Here is a 20,910-nt window from a genome sequence, read left to right on the forward strand (position 1 = left end):
GAATATGGCCAGAAAAGTGTTTTTGCAGAACATTATGATGTCACAGTAAAGTTGACCTTTTGGATATAAAATATCACTTCATTTCATCCTATTAGGCAATTGTGTGAAATTTTGTCATAATGAGCAAATGAATCCTTGAGCTATGGCCAAAAACATAATTTATAAGGTCACAGTGACCTTGACCTTTGACCTTCGGCCAGCAAATTCTAATCAGTTCATTGTTGAGTCCAAGTGGGCATTTGTGTCAAATCTGAGAAAACTCATTTAAGGTCTTCTTGAGATATCGCGTTCACGAGAATGAAACAGAGCCAAGGTGACACTGACCTTGACCTTTGACCACCAAATTTTACTCAGTCGTTGTTAAGTCCAATTGAACGTTTGTGCCAAATTTGAAAAAAAAAAAAAAAATCCTTTTCGGTATTATTGAGCGCTTTTCATAGAATGGCATGGACAGATGGACAGACAACCCGAAAACATCAGATCTGTGGAGCCTTGACGAGAAAGTAACCTTCCTTAAATGAATACATGACACAACCAGAAATGTTATAAAAAAATAACAATCACCAGAAAAAAAAAAAAATCACACTGTATAATTCTGTGAACCAGGATACGTCACATTTGCACGTAATAATGCAGCAGAAACTTGAAACTTTGCATTTCTCAACAACTCTGTGGTGAAGCTGTGTTTTGGTTTCGGCGTAAGGCCAAAGTTCCAAATGATAAAGAAAACTTGTATAAAAATATTCCCTGTGAGCAAAAACCTCAGGCTTCAGACACTGCTGAATACTCAATTTCCAATGTGTTTTTCTACTTTTGAGATAAACTAATACCAACATGTGATAGATTTCTTTATATGGTCATCTGTTCAGGGCACGTTACTGCAGTGTTAGTGTTAATATTACCTCGCCTACACTGCTACATGTAGCTACATTCTGACGTCGGGGAAACATTATCTTGGTTGTTGATGTTGATCATTTCTCCCTGATTTTTAACAGTAGAAAGTGACACTGTTCTCTGTTACTGTCATTGCCTGGCTCCAATGACAGTGCAGAGATGCTGGACTCAAAAAACACTGACCAATCAGAGCAGACGGGGCTTTTTCGGGAGGAAGGCTTAAAAGACAGGCACTATAATGGAGCCTTTTCAGACAGAGTGAATAAAAGTGTTTCAGCACAGACAGTATGAGGAACACAGATGGGTCTTTTTACCATTTAAGTATGTAAACATGTTCTAGTAGAAACAAAATATAAGTGGGTGGCTGTGGCTCAGAGGGAGACCGGGTCATCCACTAATCAGAAGATCAGGGCTTTGATTCCCAGCTCCTCCAGTCTGCATGTCAAAGTATCCTTGAGCAAGATACTGAAGCCCAAACTGCTCCCAATGGCTGTTCCATCAGTCTGTGAGTGTAAGGTAGCCTCAGCCACCAGTGTGTGTGTGTGTGTGTGTGTGTGTGTGTGTGTGTGTGTGTGTGTGTGTGTGTGTGTGTGTGTGTGTGTGTGTGTGTGTGTGTGTGTGTGTGTGTTTGGGTGAATGTGGAGTATAAAAAGTGCTTTGAGCAATCAGATGCTAGAAAGGTGTTGGTCCATTTACCAAGTATGAACCTGAAAATGAGTACAATAGGTCCCGTTTAAACTGATTTTTTCTTCATGCATGAGAGATAATGATGAATATGACCCATTCAGTGATCTTGGAGGATGGTGCATATTTCTGTCTGTGCACGTTTCACCTTGTGCTGCTGTGATCTTTACTTAAATCTGACAGCATTCAAAGTCAGTACTACTGTATGAAAGTGATGCAGAAATCTGACCAGGTCGGATCTCTTAAAATTTCTGCTGTGACTGTTTAGTAAGAGTGCTGCATGTAATAATCCCAACTTTAACTGCTCTTTACTATCTGCTGTGTATCTGTATCAGATCTACTTTTACCAGTTTTCTGAGCTCTCTTTCCCCCCAGAATTCTTCCGTGCCCTCCCTCGTCTCTCTACCCCTCCCTGCACATTCGTAGGAGGTTCCAGCAGTAGGACACAAGGAACAGCACCTGCAGACCGAGACTCATGCTGCTCTGTTTCCCTGGCAACCCCTACATCGGGCTTTGCGTGTGCAAACCATTAAGCAATGCCAGCTCTGCATACACACACACACACACATCCAGCTGCACACACATACACACTCAGAAAAGCGCCCCCACACAACATCCCTTTTAAGGGTTTCCGGCTTGCAGGCTTTTTTTTTTTTTTTTTTTCAAAATGAGTTTTTCCAAAGCTTTTTTTATTTTATTTTTTTTAACTCCTGCAGCTTAACTGGCGTCACATTTTCCCCACAATCATAAAAACAGACCCCCTGAGTATGAGGAGCTGCCGTCGAACAGAGGCAGGTTTTGTTGGGGCATTTCTCTGCAGATGACATACATCCTCAGTGCGTACAGGAGCTCTCTCCGCCCCCTCAATGTGTCATGAGCACATCTCCAAATAATGTGACATCCAGCCTCGGCTTAGCTCCTGCGTCGCCAACCGCCGGGAGAATTTCTTCCACTATTTTGGGTCTCTGTGCTGACGTGAGCAGAGGCAAATCCTGCCGCGCCCCCACCCTGTTTTTATTTTCTCCCCTCATCATTCCCACTCACCTCTCTGAGTTGCCAACATCAATGCTACTCAACAAAGTTTCCAGGAAGTGGCTCCACAGGCCGCAAAAGCTCACCTGTGGAGGGGAAAGGTACTAACAAGTACGAGGAGGTCACCGTTCGTTAGCTCCAATTTGCCTGAGCCCTTCACTAATGCTTCAGTTTGAAAAGTTTAAGTGCAATAATTTGACGGATTGGGCTGCAGTCCTTGTTACTGACACACACAAGAGAGTAAACAGTCGGGTCATCTGTCTTCAGGGGGTCGTACGTAAATGGCTGAGTGGGTGGCAACGCACGCACACACACACACACACACACACACACACACACCTGCCTCAGCTGTGGACGTCTGAGCAGCAGCAGGCTTTGGCAGGCTGTTAATGAATGATGCCTTGATCATTTGTAGAATATTTCAGAAAATGTATCTGCCTCCACAGAGTGACGCTCACAGCACAAGATGAGAAGGTGCACGACTTAACGAACACACATGCACAAGACCTTTCCTGCACAAGCAGGCAGGCGGTGTTAGCTGTGGTATTAGTCATCAACGTCTGATAAACAGGCAGAGTTTGACAGACATTCAAACTGAGAGTCTGCACACAGCAAATGGTTTTAGGGGAGGTGGGAGGAAGAAACACTGAAGTGGGAGAGAAGTAAACTATTTCTTTTGTCTTGTGACCGTAAACTAAAGATGTCTTTAAAATTATTTAAAATGTTGTTTTTTCCAAGCAAAACTCTCAAAATGCAAACAATTAATGACAAAAATAATCAGCAGAATAATCAAAAATTTAAGTAATTGTTAGTTGCAGGTTTAAATAACATACATTTTAGCATGTTTGGCTCTTCAGCATCATGTGGTCACTGCACAGGAGCTAAAATGTAAAAAGTCACATACTGTATGGGAACAAGCAGATTTAGACTTTTTATTTGATTGAAAATGGTTTATATTGTAATCATGATTCAGTTACAGTCATGACCTTTGCAGTGCAGTAATTAAAGAGCCTGTTAGGACGAACAGACTCTTCAATATTAGATCTTTGGTTTAACATTTTAAAGACACGCACGGATGTTATAATGGGAGAGAAATGTCAGGTCACAGAAGACGAAAAGAAAACTATTATTACTCTAATATAGCTTGATGATTATTGCTAAAAAATGGATTCATTAATGCCAGATCATATTTTCTTGTCTTCATGAATGAGTTGATATATTGTTTTCTGATTGGACCTCAGACCACTTTATCTGTTTTATAGCTTATTTATTTTTAGTTTATTTATTTTTTGGTTATTTTCCAATTGAGTTTTCTGCTCAGTCTGTTAATTGTACTGCTGTTACTGTAATCTATCATTTACTTAATGCTGTAGACATTGTTGACCAAAGATAAACTCTTCAAAAAAAGGAAAAGAAACTTGTTAGCATCATCAAAACGTCTAAAAAACAGGAAAAATTCAAAATGTTTCAAAATAAAATGTCTGGCAGTGCTACCCTGTTTAAAAAATAACATACACATTCCTAATAAGGCTGCAACTAACAATTGTTTTTATCATCAGTTAATCTAGTTAATCATTTTCTCAATTAATCTATTAATCGTTCTGCCTCAACAATACAAAGAAACCAGTAACATCACAATTTACTACAGCTCCAAAACGTTATGAAGAAGGACTCAGATCTTCGCCTAAGTACAAGTAGAAATACTGTGTTCTAAAGGTTTTACTGAAAAAGTGACTTAAATATATCAGAAAAAATAGTTGCTGATTGATTTTAATTAATATTCCACCAATCAGATGAATTATTTGACAAATTGATGCACCTCTGATTCCTATAAATTAATCAGAAAACAAGGCACCTAATTTAGTGATTAAAATGTAGGCCATGAAAATAAAAAGTTAATATTTCTGAAATGCTTTCCTCTTAATTAATGATATTTTCTGAATTCCCAGAGAGCACAATGTAAACACATGACTCGCAGTTTCAACCATCCCCCCAAATTAGCCGACTCACAAATTGGCTTCCTCTAAACCAGATGTTACCAGGTGTTCCCGAGGATCCTCTCTCCACCACCGCAGTGTTCTCGTTACCCAGAGGGCTGATTTGTCACGGAGAGAGACTGCCCTCCACTTAGCAAAACGCCCAAGGTGATGAGAAACACCGCCATTTGTGAGATACACCTCACAATTAAGTGTTCACACAAAATAAAAAAGGCCACAAGTTCCTGATGATCGCGTTTTCCATCATCAGAAATGTATTTTGCTGAATGTCTGAGCCATTAAAACCAGCACACAGTGAAAAAGATCAAGTAAATGCTTTTACTCCTCCATTAATAGGAAGGAATAGACATTAGCCCACATTTCAGGATGGCAAAGTGAGCTTTTTTTTTAAACCATATTCAATTTCATTCACACAGAATATGGCCATAAAAATTCCTCCCTCCCCGTCCCAGCACTGCCTCTCTGTCAAAGTGAAAGCTTCTCTGAGGTTACCACTAATTCAAACAGACATCCCTGAACTAGTTTCAGCCCGTCTGTTGTAGTTACTGTTGCTAAAACCCCAGTTTATTCCTGCCTCTGGGAGAGAAGTTCCCTTTGTGTGAATCTCGCTGCGTTCAAACACACACTGTAATTTGAAGGGACCGTACGGAAACACTGGTTTGGCTGCCTGAGCATGACACAACATGTAAAAATCCATTCGCTCGGGGCGAGATGTTAACTCTTTCTTTGCACCTCTGAAGCATTTACATGAGAGAAATATCTAAACAGCATAGTAGAGTCATGCTCATTACCATACTGCACACTGACATTTACTCTAACTTTTTAAAGCAGTTATCCTCTTTTCTAAAGAGGATAAAATCATTTTTGGACAAACTAAACAGCATTGGTTGACAGACTTTTGAAGGCCGGTGTTGCTAAGAGACGCAGAAGCTAGCAAGCTAGGCCACCTATCTTACAGCCTGAAAGTGGAAGCTAGTTAGCTAGAGGTGGAAGAAATCTGGCCTTTACACGGAAAATTTATTATAGTGTAGAAATACTCTGCTACGAATAAAGGCCCTGCACTTAAAAGTTTAACTTAAGAAAAGTACACAAGTACTATAAAATACACCTAAGTATAAACTTAAAAGGACCAAACATAAAAGCAGGCTACTTATTATGCAGAATAACTTAACTTGTTATAAAATAAATGTAGTAGAGTAAAAAGTACAGTATTTCCCTCTGAACTGTAGAAGAGTTAAGTAGCAGAATATGGAAATACTCAAGTACCTTAAGATTGTGTTTAAGTACAGTACTTGAATAAATGCAGTGAAGTTAGTTACCACTGCTGTAGTTAGCCTAGCATGCTAATGTTGACAATGATTTCAGCTTTGTTTACATTCTATCAGAAGTCACAGTAACAAGTTCTGTGACCACAGCTCTCTGTACATTATCCCAGAAATCCAATTATTATAAAGAATAATGTACAAAGTAATGTACAAAGTAACATACACAATAACATACAAAGTAACATATAAAGTAACAGAGTAGCGTACACAGCAATGTACAAGTCAGGTAAAAGGTCACGTACAAAGTAGCGTACAAAGTAGCATACCAGTGTACAACGTAGTGTACAACCTAGCACACTAGGTGGACCAGAAAGTAGCATACAAAGTAGCGTACAAAATATCGACAGAGCAGTGTACAACGTAGCACAAAAGGAAGACCAAAAAGTTGCATACAAAGTAGCGTACAAAGTAGCGTACAAAACAGCGTACAAAGCAGCGTATAAAGTACCATACGGAGTAGCGTACAAAGTACTGTACAATGTAGTGTACAACGTAGCACATGAGGTAGACCAAAAAGTTGCATACAAAGTAATATACAAAGTAGTGTACAAAGTAGCGTACAGATCACTGTACAGCTTAGCACAAAGGTAGCCCACAAAGTTGCATACAAAGTAGCATACTGAGCAGTGTACAACATAGCACACGAGGTAGACCAAAAAGTTGCGTACAAAGTAGCGTACAGAGCAGTGTACAACTTAGCACACGAGGTAGCCCACAAGTTGCATACAAAGTGACAAAGTAACGTAGGGTAGTGTTGAGGATACAGATGGTACGAGCAGCAGCTAAAAACATCAGCTGATTTGTGTCTGATAAGAATAAAGTAATATCACAAATAACTTTCAGTGCCAACAAATATTACATTGATCAAAACTAATTAAATAATCAGAACACAAAGTTTAGGGGACGCTGTGTCTGCAGAAAAATAAATTACTCTTAAATCTCTTTTTTAATAAATGCAAGACTCATAACAAACACCATAAATATTCATCACTGTCTTAGCAAAACACACACAGCCAATGGGTGCTGAAGCAGTGGTGTGGTATGCAGGAGACCCTGACTGTGGTCTGACAGGGAGATTAAAAGGGACTGAGAGGGAACTTCACAGCAGGTTAAAGACAAAGCACAAGGCCAGGGCAAAGAGCTGACAGAGGCATCGCAAACCTCTCCGACCTTCATTTTTAGAGACTTCTGAGGGTTAAATGAGGCTCACACTGTAAAAGCAACAAACAAACAGCTCTGTGTCCAGCGTCGGGCCAGCTCTGGGTTACCATATAACTCTGATTAGAGCCATTTATTCTGACCCTGGATATTTAACCACAGTCAGCGCTGAGGTCAGAAGCACAGTTAATCATTAACAGGAAAGTGTTGTCAGTTTGTTGCAAATCACCGAGGCGGTGAAAAACAACATGGAAATCTGAACTGTCTTCATCCTTTCACATTTTGGCTCATGAAGGCAATTTTTTTAACAGCTTAAAGCATAATAAATCCACCAAACATTATTCAGCCATCAGACCTAATGTATTAAAACACACTAACTTTATTCCTGTGTATAAATACCCTTGTCAGCACAGTGAAGGATGTTGAGATGGATGAGAAACTCCATCTCCGTCTCCCTGTATGGGCTTTACAGGGTAAACATTTTCCACCTTGTTAAATGTACCCCCCTTTCACTGCAGTTGTTCACCATTTATCACGCAGCATGTTCTCCACTAAAGACCTGTTGGGTTCTGGTGCAAGGAGACTTTTTATAAGACATGAGGAATGCAAGAGTCAGTTCTATAAACACTGGTGTTGCTAACAAGTCTGGGCATTTTCAGGGGCACTTTGAAAACCCTACGCCACACAGACAGATGACAAATACCACCCAACCACTGAATGCCCCGTCTGGATGAAGATGCCAGCGGTGGAAGAAGTACTCAAAGTATTCTTTTACTTATGTAAAAGTACTGATACTTCACTAAAAGTCTTGCAAAACGTTACTTAAGTAAAAATATTATAAGCAAAATGTATAAAAAGACTTATATTACTGCAGTATTAATGTACATGTTGCATTTTACTGCTGCAGATGTTTATGGTTGTGCTAATATTAACTCCTTTATATACTGTTGGGTAGTTTAATCTGCAGCAATGCATCATATTCTGTAAGATCATCATGTGTTTCTAGCCCGGCTGTCCTGTGAGAACCACATATCTCTTAAAAGTCATCTTTCATTTCTAAAAAACAGCCCTGTTCTCAGCTTTATGACAATACAGCTGACCCATGAGGGTTTTCCTCAGCACATTAAGGAACACTTCATCCATCAGTTTACCACAAACCATCGACACATTTGGAGATACATGGTTTTCACTGGACAGGAAGGGCACATGATCTGTAAAATAACTAAAGCTAAAATGACAATATTTCCCTCTGAAATGAAGCAAAGTAAAAGTATTCAGTTGCATAAAATGGAAATCCTCAAGTTAAGTATGTCGAATTTTCACTTGAGTTAAACGTACTTAGTTACTTTCCACCATCTGAAGACGCTAACGGCAGGAGGGGGAAGAAAAAATGACGTTAGATACTAGATGTATAGAGACAGTGAGTAAAAGCAGCAGAAATGTTTATAAACTTTACCTAGTTCTAAATGTTTTAACTTTGGGTCACATTTTTCCAGTTGCAACTTACTAACTGTGTCTCTCATCCTACAGCACGCTACACAACAGCGACTTTACTCGAATTCAGAGCACTTAAGTTGTAAAAAACACTTGTAAAGAATCAATTATTTTATGCATTTATCTTGAGATCTTGGAGTCTTGAGAGTTACCTTCACACTACCACCTTCAGAATTACTGGCTGCTCAATTATGGCAAAAAACATTATCTTGATATTATTTTGGTCAGCACTGAGATCACGATATTCAACACATTTACTCAATGACTTTGGAAACATCAAGCATTTATTGAACTTTCAAAAAAAAGTGGATTTTCTGGAAAAAACTGGAGAAAAAACATTTAAAACTAAAAAAATAAATAAAAATTTTTTTGTAATAGATAAACACGGCGAGGAGAAGGAGAGACACTGTTGCTGGCAGAGGAGCTGTGGACTGTGATTACTCTGAGCAACATGCATGGGAATGAATTACAATGAAACATATTTGAATATATTTTTCTCTTTTTCCCCAATGGTCTGAATAAGTTGCAAAATTTGTTGTCAGTAGCTATTGAGAAAAAAAAACCTAAGGGGGTTGGATAAATTGCTAAATATAGCAAGAGACTCGCCAAGTTTGCAACACTGAGCACATCAGTGTAAAGGAAAGAGGTGCGCTGGATTTATAACATAAGACAAAATGAGAGGATCGTTGCAAAACAGCATGCTGCACAATAATTGTTTAATCGCAGTTATCTTGTTTTCATAATCATTGGAAGCCAAAGTTATGATTGAAAATTAAAGTTGATTAATTGCCCTGTCCTGTTCACAATGCTTGCTTTGTCCAACCAACAGCACAGACCTCAAATTCAATGAAAGGAAAAGAGGCAAATCTTCACAGTTAGGAAGCTGGAACCATGAAATGTTTCAGCATGAAAAATGACTTAAATGATTGTAAGAATAGTTGTCAATTAATTTTCAACGGACTGATCATTTCATCTCTACTTTTTAATGTTGGATTGTTTAAATTATAACAAAATATGATATTATCTTTGTAAAAACCTAATTTTGAAAAGTAAATAATGCTGCCAGATAATTCGAGTGTATAAAAATTCAATATTTCCCTCTGAAATGTGAAGTGAAGTACAAAGTAGCATGAAACAAAATACTCAAGCACAAGTAAGAAAAATGTGCACTACAGAAAATACAGCACAGATTTACTCACTGAGAAGTAGTAGTTGGAACGACACAGTTTAGCTTGAATACACTAACTTTTGTTTTTTACTGCAGACATTTAAAAACCCTAATATTTCATTACAGTTTGCCTGGCAGCAGGGTATTATTATCATCACTGTGTATTTCTGCTGCTGTCCACAGAGATTACGTGAGTGTGTCTGAAGGGGAAACTGCTGTGTGTCCCTGCTTGGAGACCAGCTGTTTGAGAAAAGTAAACAAAGACTTGGAGGAGGGGGAGCCGGAGTTTCGAACTTCCTGCATTGTTGCCCACAAACTGCGTCAGAGGACACAGAAAAACAGGAGCCAAGGCTCAAAGTTAATGGGTTATTTTTCCACTTACCCAGTCAGGCAGGTGGCTCAGAAATCTACTTGCCCCTAAGTTCATGTTGACTTGCCCCTATACAAATTGTTTCATTTATTAAATATTATCAAATAACAACAAAAACTGAAGTTAATTTTTGCATGAAAGTGCGGTGCTAGTTTTACCAGCCACAGATGCATTTCACTCGCCATGAGCAACCATGCAATCCTTAGTGGCCACATTTCCACCTTACAGCCATACGTAACCTGCACTGACATGTATCTAAACTGTAGATCTGCTTTGTGTTCGTAGCCTTAAACATAAGCAGAGTTGTTACCAGGCGCTAACAGCTACGTCACCACTCTACCCAGCTCCCCCTGTGTTTCCCGCTTATGCAGATGATGCAGAGAAACGTCTCCAACTGGATGGTCATCCACAGAACAGGGTGGTGTGACATTCTCAGAATAGAAAAGAAGAAGCTGGCCTGTTTACGGTTTTTGTCACAGTCGATGGTATATTTAAACACAGCGGGTTTGTGCACTGAGTTCTGGTCAAACACCAGAGTGTTGACTCTCTTTTGACCAATCAGCAGTCTGCAGTGTTTCTAGTTCCACCTTTTAGCTTCAGTTTAGTTATATTGGTCCTATCCACAACATGCGACAATGGAAATGCAAAATTAAAAGTTCTCATGTGTAACAAACTGACCTGAACAGCTTGGTGGAAATGAGACTTTACTGCTGAGCCCTGAGGAGCACTTGGGCAGGTTAGAAATCAGAGAATTAGCTGTATATATGCCGTAAAAGCTTCATAAACATTTGCGAAATTGAGATTTGAGTGAGTGAAATCTGTCACCATTTATGCGTTTCACCCTGTTCACCTTTATTTTGTTAAGCTGTGAATTTTTTATGAATGAATCTCACAAATGTCCCTGGAGGGTGAATGATTCATGGAGTGCCTGTGAGCAGGTTTTTTTTCTTGTCTTACATCTCAGAAGAGGATCAGAAAACTACTGAGCACACTGTTTAGTCTCTATTTGTCCACAGCTGATACAACAGGGATACTTGTGCAAAATGCCAGAAGACCCAGGGCCAGTTATTAAATAAACATCATAATTAATATATAAATAACTAGCCCAGGCCTCTGTAAGGGGGTCCTAAAGCTCTGTGTTGATGCTTTTTATGCACACTGACACAGTATTTACACTAAAAGTAAAAGAAAAAAAATCCCAGTTTGAAAATTTAATGTCAATGTGAATTAGAAAATGGTCGATGGGGCGGCAGTAGCTCAGTCCATAGGGACTTGGGTTGGGAACCAGAGGGTTGCCTGTTCAAGTCCCCGTCCGGACCAAAATATGGAGCGTGGACTGATAGCTGGAGAGGTGCCCGTTCACCTCCTGGGCACTGCCGAGTTGCCCCTGAGCAAGGCACCGAACCCCCCAACCGCTCAGTGCCAACATAAACTGATCATAATAAGCTTCTTAAAGTACAGGTTTATAGCAGCTCTGTTGTGTTGGATAGTTTTACTTTATAACAACTGACAAAAGTATTTATTTCTGCATTCAGTAAAGTTCACACTAGCTTTTCTTTTTTGCAACAACAGTTTAAAATGATATAAAACTGCATTAAGACATGATATAAAACATTAACTCTAAACACAAGTGAAGCTATTATCTTATCATGGCTCATATAAAATATAACTGACAGCTTTACTGACAGTGAGGTTGCACTCGTACCCTCATACACCAGCAGAAATGCCGTGCTGCCTTAAATTCACCTGACAGATGTCGGCAGTGCAGCCGGGTCGAGACGGTGTTAATAAAACAATTCACTCTTTGTGTCCCCTGACAGGACAAAGTGTGTCAAGACAGACTCCAAACGACCGAGAGGGAAAATGTTAATGTGGTTTCTTTTATACCAGAGTGAGACTGCTGCCAAGCCTCCGAGGCAGAAAGGACCCAAGAAGAGCCGAGGCTTCCCATCATGCAGCCAAAACTCTGAATACTCAAATAAATACCACGTTTGCATCTGTGCTGCTGAGATTCATTTCTGCCGTGTTATAAAGCAGAGAAAACACTGTGTTAAAAGCTCATTTAGCTCTAAGCACTGAGGTTTTTTTTACAGCTCGTCGTTTGGAATTAGGAATCATTATGTGATGGCTTCAGGGCAGCAGAGTTTAGGCATGTGATAGCATGCCATGCAATTATCATTTCCTGTCTGATGAAGGAAAAGCCTTGAGTGCAGGCCCGGGAGGAGAGGTGACGAACTGGGTCGGAAGGCAAAACAAGAAGCCAAACAAATGTCTCAACAAGTTATCAGATGATGAGGAAGTGAACTTGGTACTCCCCACAACATGTTGAGTAATTTCCCCAGAACTGGAGACGGCAAGTCACATCGAGTTCAAGTCAACACCGCTAAGAGACACCATACTACATTTCAATAAGTCACTGCTGTTGTTTCAACTGCCTTCAAATTTAATGATTTACCCAATGTATAACACTGTAGCATCTTAAATGTGGATAAAGGTCCTAATAAGACAACAGGCAGAGAAATGCACTGGCATTTTTTATAACAATTAAAGCTGGGGCAGGGCCTGAAGCATGGCTGCACAGGGACAGAAAATTATCACAAAGAGATTGAAGATGCAGAACAACCACACAGAGGCACAAATCACAAGCAATGATAGAGGGACGTAAAAAGACCACAAATAGACACAAGACTATAAAACAAGACAAAACAAGAACAAAGAGACACAAACAACTCACAAAAAACTACAAACAAATGCTAAACAACTACAAAGACAAACAAAACAAATACAAAGAGATGAAAAAACTACCAAAAAGAGACACAAAACAACAATAAAATGAGGGCAAAACAACTACGAAGAGACACAAACAACCCCAGACATAAAACAACCACAGATATGCAAAATGACAACGAGACACAAAACCACAAAACGACACAAAAAACCACAAAAAAGACAAACAAAACAACCAAAAAACAAACAAAACAACCACAAAACGACACAAAAAAACAAAAAGACAAACAAAACCAAAAAGCCAACCACAAAACAACACAAAACAACCAGATATGCAAAATGACAACGAGACACAAAACAACCACAAAGCAACACAAAAAAGACAAACAAAACAACCACAAAACGACACAAAAAAAACAAAAAAAGACAAACAAAACCAAAAAGCCAACCACAAAACAACACAAAACAACCAAAAAGACAAACAAAACAACCACAAAGATAGACAAAAACAACATACAAATGGAGACAAAATAACCACAGAGATGCAAAATAACCAAAGGGACAGAAACTATGAAACAGGCAAAACAAAAACAAAGAGACACAAACAACTCCAGATACAAAACAATCTCAGAGATGCAAGATGATTACAAAGAGACACAAAACAACTCTGGTTAGAAACAAAACAACTACAGAGATGCAAAAACCCACAAAGAGCCAAAAAAACGACCACAAAGACACCAAATGACGACAAACAGAACCACTACAGATAGTTAATTTATGTGTCTTTATGTCTTGCTCATATGTGGGAGGGGTGGGTGGTGGGGTGTGGGGGGGGCTTCTACATGTGTCTGCCCAGAGGCCTGTTGTCTCTTAATGTGTCCATGGCTGTAGACTTGGGTTAACATACAGCAGCCATTTATTGATTTTATTGAACATAAGAATAGTTTAAATTATTCATTTGACATGCAATTACCACACTGGATACAAAAATGCACCTCTTAATAATGTATAGTTCATTATCTGTGAGAATCAGGGCTTTACATTTGAGTCTTAACACATTTTTACTTATTTTACAAATGATGAATTACCGCTCAAGAGTCTGTAAATCCGCCCAAATCTTAAGGATCCTCCATTCCAATCAAATCACTGTCAATTATACTCTTTCCACGTCCAGATCTTTTAACCTCATGCCGAAGCACTGCAGCAGCTGCAGCTCTATTGTCTGCACCACGAGAAACGAGGGAACAGTCACCATTAAAAATAGAATCAAGTTTCATTTGGCCGCCGTTTCTATCATCCTCTGTTGGGGTGATGTAATGTGCTGTTCTCAAACTTAATTATTTATGTTGTTTGGCCAAGTAATGTGAATGAAAAGAAAAGCACAGGAAGTGTTTATATGATAAATAAACAGAGGGACTCTGGCTTGCTGCTCACAGACATGAGGAAATCTGCTGTGTGGATCTGCTGCTGGGGAATGGCAGTGATGCACATTTTCACACCCAGCATGTAACGCTGCAAAATCGTAGATCTGTGAACTGCAAACGTCTGTTGACACGTAAATCTGTCAATTCTCAACATAACACAAAATCCCTCAAGCCAATTGGTGTTCTGTGTTCACAGGGGAAGATGCTGTAACTTCAGCCTGCCCTGTCGGCCCTGGTGTCTCAGTATGGACTTATGCTGCATTTTGTTGCATTTTTGTTTGGATCCAAGTGTGTTCTGCCGTCTCATCTCAAACAGTGTCCATGCTCTCACTCGTTCTTCACACCATATACTGTTTAAATAAATACTGCTTCATTTAACACATTGTTCTCATCAGATATGACACAATATGATCACCGCTGAGCGAGATCGAACACAAACAATGCAGCCACGCACACTGCAAATAAATGCCAGAATCACCCGTTTATATCAATGACCTCAAGAGAAAAGCAGATAAGACAAAAGAAAACGTGCACCAGATCATATTGTTTATGATAATACCACATACGATGTCATGCGATTCAACACTATCATATTACGATCTGACAATTTTATCATGTATTGATTTATTTGTGACATTACATACAAGCAAAGCAACGTGCAGCTGCAGTGCTGCCAGATTTGACCCACACAGAGCAGCCAGATCAGAGCCATGAACAAATGTAACTGCCAGAAACTTGCCAGTATTTTACTTCACATTGGAAAGGGATTTTTATGTTTATCAAACAAACATATGTATTACATTATAATCATTTTTTAAGAAGTCCTCACTATATTAAACATCCCCATCCAAACAACATTCTTACTCTTAATAATACTTTCTGTCCAATATGATTTTTCCACAAAAAAAAGTTAAATAACTCCCTCTCCCTCAATGAAAAACAGAGTTGACCTGCCGGACACAAAACGTCTCCTGCTTCACTGTGGAGGGTTGAATATTGAACCAAAATTTGCTTCCAAACTACAGTAGCTGTGGCGTCACATTATCCTCTAACACAAACCTAACCGAACATGTTAACCTGAAATTTCAGATAAAGCAGCTACCTTCCTTCAGTAGATCGATGTGAGAACAGCCTTTAGTATCAAACTGCATGTACATCGTTCTGCAGAGTGACGGTAAAACATCAAAATGAAGCAACAATAGGAATAGCAAGTTTTCAAGTGGAGAGAAAGTATCTCCTCCAAGTTCCTGGATAATGTCAACTTAAAGAAAGATCTAGCTCTTCTTCAATGAAAAGCAGCCGTATTGAGAGGGGATGGCCCAATCTGGCAATGCTGGTTGACCAAATACATACACGGTAAAATGTCAGGTCTACAACAAGCCTCAGTAACATGTAGGCAGAGCAAGGATGCTCTACAAGATCTCAGTCTCAAGCAGAAGCAACTGATGACTGAGAAAAATAGCTCTGTTGTCAGCTTCAGCTGATCATACACTGTACGATTTGAATCTGTTTCTGACCCAAGTTTTGAGTAACACGACACATTTTAGGGTCAGACTGAAATTCAGCTTCATCTGCGTCATTTATCATTAGTGTACAGGAGGGAGTTCAGAATTTCAGATGATTTTCAGATGTCAGAAGTTTCATTTGGCCATCATCAGGCTCTCACAGTTGAAGCAGAGCCACGAGTTGTTTCCCCAAGATCGGTGCCTTTTTTCTCACTGCGGCTGCTCCAAGTGGGAAACCGGACGCGGGGACGGCAGGCAAAGGAAGGTATTCCAGACGTCTCTCTCCCCAGCAATATTTGCCAGCTCCTCCTGGGGGATCCTGGGGCATTCCCAGGCCAGATGAGATATATAATCCCTTCAGCATGTTCTGGGCCTGCCCCGGGGCCTCCTACCAGTTGGACATGCCCAGAAAACAGGAGGTGTCTAGGAGGCATCCTGATCAGACACCTGAACCACCTCAACTGACCTCCGAAGGAGCAGCAAGCTCGTTCCATATGTCTGACCTCCTCACCCTATCTGAGGCTGAGCCCAGCCACCCTCTGGAGGGAACTCATTGCTGCCGCCTATATTCACAATTTCTTTCTTTCGGTTACTACCCACAGCTCATTGCCATAGGTGAGGGTAGGAGCTTAGGTGGACTAGTAAATCAAGAGCTTTGCCTTCCAGTTCAGCTCCCTTTTCTCTATCACAGTCCAGTGCAATGCCTGCATTACTGCTGATGGCTCATCAAACTTTCTGTCCACCTCATGCTCCATTTCAGTTAAACGTGGAGGCCAGGTTGGTCGAGCTGTGGCAACAGCTCACACGCCTGTTTGATCCTTCCTCCTCCACATATCACGACCGATGAACGAGAGCAACGTTGGCAATAATGCATCATTGTGAACCGGACTGGTGAAACGTTACACACCTCTGCTCGCAAACAAAGTTCAGCCTGCCTCTGAGCTTTTAAACAAATCTTTATTTACAATTGTCAATAGCCAGAACAGTCTGCAGGGGCCTTTTGTGTGAACACGTAAGTCATGGCTTGACAGTTGGAGTGTACAGTGTGAAGACATAAATCGTGAGCTTCAGCTTTGTATCACAGACGATTTACTCGTACAGTAGGAGCTTTAGTGACGTTGCATTATGGATCTTTAATTTCGGGGCCTTTTTTCTTGTTCGGTGAAAAAAATTGAATCACCAAATTCAGAGATAAATGGTTTTCCCTGGACAGTAATTAAAGTTGGACCAACTTTCAAATCAGGCAGCTGTGGCTCAGGAGACAGAGCAGGAGGTTCGATCCAGCCTGCATGCTCAAGTATTCTTGGGCAAAATACTGAACCCCAAATGTGTATGAATGCATTGAATTGTAGCTTCAGCCATCAGTGTGTGAATGGGTGAATGGGACATATAGTGTAAAAGTGCTTGAGTGGTCAGAAGACTAGAAAGGGTCTGTACAAATGCAAGTCCATTTACCATCCATGACTTTACTAATTATGATGCGAGGTCTAAAAACACAAACAAACTACACCGGCAGGGACAAGCATCACTGCACCACTGGCAAGTTTCAACAAAAGTCAATGAAGTATTTCACAGCATTTTATCATTTTGCCATGAACAGATCCTGCAATATCATGGCATCATTTGAGGCAATATCACCCACAGCAGTGACAGAGACAGACAACCACCTGCTGTTATCAAAACTCTGTCGACTGTATCTTCTACAAGTCTTTCTGTACTCGTATGTCAGGACACATAACAAGGAAATATCAAACTATTTCAAGCTAAACATGTCAGAGTAATGATAAGAGTTGATGATGCCATTACTTTGTGGTCAGAGGTGACGACTGATGAGTTCCTTTTTGCATCCAAATCAACAAATCCACCAGAAGACAGGAAACGCAGCAAACAGCAGTGTGATCTCACCTTTTAAATTTTTCGGGTTGTTCTGCTTGGTGCGCGGCATCTTTCCGCCCTCAGTTCACAGGTGCATCTTGGGGAAAATCTAACGTTGGACCTTGAGAAGAGTTGACTCCGGAGCCACAGTCTGGGTACATCTACAGAAACACAAACATATACTGAGTCAGGATCAGCTGAACGTGAACGCACAGATCAATAAAGCCACTATGTTGGCCCTGCAGTGTGTAGAGTCCTCTGCTCTCACTCGGCAGCTGTCTGGGAGTCCAGGACAGAGTCGCTGATTGAGTTAATTCCTCAAACAGGTGCCCCAAACAAGGCTGGACTTTTCATTTCAGGGCCTCTCCTCTCTGAGCTGCTGTGTAATAATGTGCAGTGCGGCTCGGGCTACTGTCTGCTGTCAGTGGGAGGAGGTGTGAATAATATGTTCCCCCCATATCAATATAACCTCTGCAGCAGCTGCTATCTGCCACTCTGATCTCAAACAAAAGCCTACAGAGGTGGAGGATCGGCTGTTGTTTGCGGGGAAACGTCTGATTGACGTGTCAGAGGCTGATACAGGGTGCCCGCTCTTCACTTTGACGAATGTCAGCACAGATGACGAATGATGCAAACAATAAGGTACTGTGTGTGCCGGTGATGAACGCTCAGGGCAGCTGGGCGGCCACACAGAGGTTACTATCAGAGAAACCTCCCTGTTGAAGTTAGATCACTGCAGAAAGTCACAACATCAAAAGACTGAACCCACCTTTCACAGGGGAGTTGTTTCCACTCTGATGCCCTTTAAACAAAACCAAAGATCAGAAGCTTCAGAAGGGTTTCATGCAAATTATGTGAGGTGGGTGTTGAAGTTAAATGTTAAGATGTCAAACACGGAGCTGCGAAAGCCTTTCCCTGATGTGCACAAGCAACCACAGAGGAAACATCTGCATAGACAGAAAAATCACAACATCCTGACTAAATATCTCCTTTAAATTATATTTTCTAAGCTTTCTTGCCCTTGCATCATCCCCAGCACGTCCCTACAACACCTCTACCTCCTGCTGGAGCAATACATTGCAGAGAGCAGCAGTGCTTCAGGAATCTGCCTTTGTTTCCCCCCTCACCAATATTACATAACACTTACTACAACTGGATGATGATTTTGCTCCATACAGTTGGTACATGTGGCGCTACAGCAATGACATCATCTCAAGGTGGATTTCGGTAAAGGGTCGCATGTGTGCACGGTGGCTGCAGCAGCAGCAGCAGCAGCAGCAGGTCGCATCAAAACACATCCAGGTCGGGTAGATGTCACACGATAGGAACATGCACAGCGTCTCACCTGTGATGCACAATCTGGTGTCAGTTCAGGATCGACGGCGCGCGCGATGAGGCGGAGGAAAGAGACGTGCACATTTTCTCTGGCGTGTCTGTCAGTCCGTCTGCCAGCCTGTCTGCTTGTCTTTGTGTGTGTGTGCGTGTGCGCGCGCGCAGATATTTGAGGAAACACCCTGATACTGACACAAGAAAAAAAAACATACCGGTGATTCAAGCTGAAGCTGTAACGCTGTGTCCTAACGCAGGCAGGCTGGAATGCACTTGCAGGTGACTAATGATGATTTCCGTTCACACCTGAGGATCGACCGGAGGCATTATGTAAAAGGCGGCGGCGGGGATGCACGCATAGTCACGTATTGACGGTGTCTGAGCGTGTGTGATACAATTAATAAGATTAAATATGAGGAAAATATAAATAAAGAGTGATGCTGCACAGATTATTATTATTTTTTTTTTTTTTTTGCAGGGAGCGATGAGCGGGTTCATCGGGTGCAAAGCTGACAAGCACAACAGGAAGAGGGGAATAATTGGGATTTAACTGCATGCAATGAAGTCAGCAAAAACAATGCGTGGGAATAGCGTATTTTGTGCCTGTTGCAACACGTGAACGCCCTGTAAGTGAGGGAGGAGCCAGGGAAAACCCCTCACTGTCTCTGCAACAGCCTCTCGAATGGGATACTTCCCCCCCTTATCCAACAAAACCCAGGCTGCGGCCAACAAAACCTCCAGCCGCCGCACACAGGCACATTTATCCCAACAATAGCCATGACAGTGAACACATCAACACACTCCAGGTGACAGTAACAGTGTGTGGCTTACCTACAGTGCAAAAGAGAGCAACAAAGAGCGCTGCGTAGGGAAGCACCGGGGAGCTCAAGTTGCCTCCTCGGAGCAAGGTTTGCTGCAGGAGTCCGAAACAACACTGCGCCAAAAAACAGCACCTGCCTCCACCTGAACAAACTAACAGAGCCTGTAAAGTTCACGGCAGGCTAAAACCGGACGAGACACACAGCCGATAGAAGCATGTCCGACTCTCTCCGGCTGCAGTTACCGACAGCGACCTATATCACAGTGACAGAAACCCGCTCGGGCAGCGGCTCCCGCCCCGCAAACACACAGAAAAACAAATCAAGCGCACTCAAAGTGGATTTATTAATACTCACAGGTGCAGGGTTGTAACACACCTTTTAGTGTAAGGAGAAGGAGGGGGGGTACAGCTCTGTATTTTCTCCCTTCACCTTCTCTCTCACTTTCTATTGCAGGAAACAGACAGGCCCACTGACGTCAACGGGGGTCCCGTCTCCGCCTCCCAGCTACAGGGTGTCCTCTCCGGGCAGCGGGGGGTTACCGACGGCCACTGCAACACCGCAAAAGCCGACCACACCGAGGACAAAATTTCACCCGTGTGTTTTCTCCGTATTCTTCAAGCTTCTCCTCCTCCTCATCCTCCCGCGGTAGGATAGTATTAATTGTTTCTAGCCGCTTCTGGAGGACCCGAAGCACGCTTCGTTTGTCGTAAACCCCCCTCGCGGACCCACACCCACCCTCTCCTCTGCACATACTTTAGGACTGACGGTTTTCCCGGAGGTTCCTTGTTGTCAGGTCACGTTGTGCCCCTCCGCCACTACCGACCGGGCTTTCCCATGCACAAACCCGCAGCAGGCTCATAATACTGGGTCTCTGTGCACCAGGACCGGAGCCCAGAGGGATAAATAAAAACACATGGATGAACTGTGGCCTCCATTAGTACCAAATAACCACTCACATAACTGTAGTGCAACTGTATTTAAACGGATAATGTTCATTTATGGGATTTGTCTTACCAAATAGTCATAAACTGTAAATTTCACCAGCTTGGCCTTATTTGCTATAATGGTGTTAAACACAGGAGCATTTGGGTTTCCACTCTTACAATA

General features: G+C 41.5%; 1 protein-coding gene across 7 annotated transcripts in view; it reads right to left on the reverse strand.

Moving 5' to 3' along the window:
- Positions 1-20,278, reverse strand: part of hivep1 (HIVEP zinc finger 1) — a 69,974-nt gene extending 49,696 nt beyond the window's left edge. Inside the window, exons 1-3 of one of the 7 annotated variants that reach the window (XM_049603220.1) lie at positions 20,158-20,240; positions 18,423-18,455; positions 17,684-17,814 (exon numbers count right to left, since the gene is read on the reverse strand). In XM_049603220.1, coding sequence (XP_049459177.1) covers positions 17,684-17,723 — 40 coding nt within the window. In that variant the 5' untranslated portion in view covers positions 17,724-17,814; positions 18,423-18,455; positions 20,158-20,240. Of the gene's footprint in view, positions 1-17,683; positions 17,815-18,422; positions 18,456-18,800; positions 18,820-18,998; positions 19,105-19,197; positions 19,298-19,813; positions 20,107-20,157 lie in introns of those variants that run through there. The other 6 variants (XM_049603221.1, XM_049603219.1, XM_049603218.1 and 3 more) reach the window with 6 other exon arrangements.
- Between the last annotated feature and the right edge of the window lie 632 nt (positions 20,279-20,910).

Source organism: Epinephelus fuscoguttatus, linkage group LG17 (assembly GCF_011397635.1).
Source record: "Epinephelus fuscoguttatus linkage group LG17, E.fuscoguttatus.final_Chr_v1".
NCBI lineage: Eukaryota > Metazoa > Chordata > Actinopteri > Perciformes > Serranidae > Epinephelus > Epinephelus fuscoguttatus.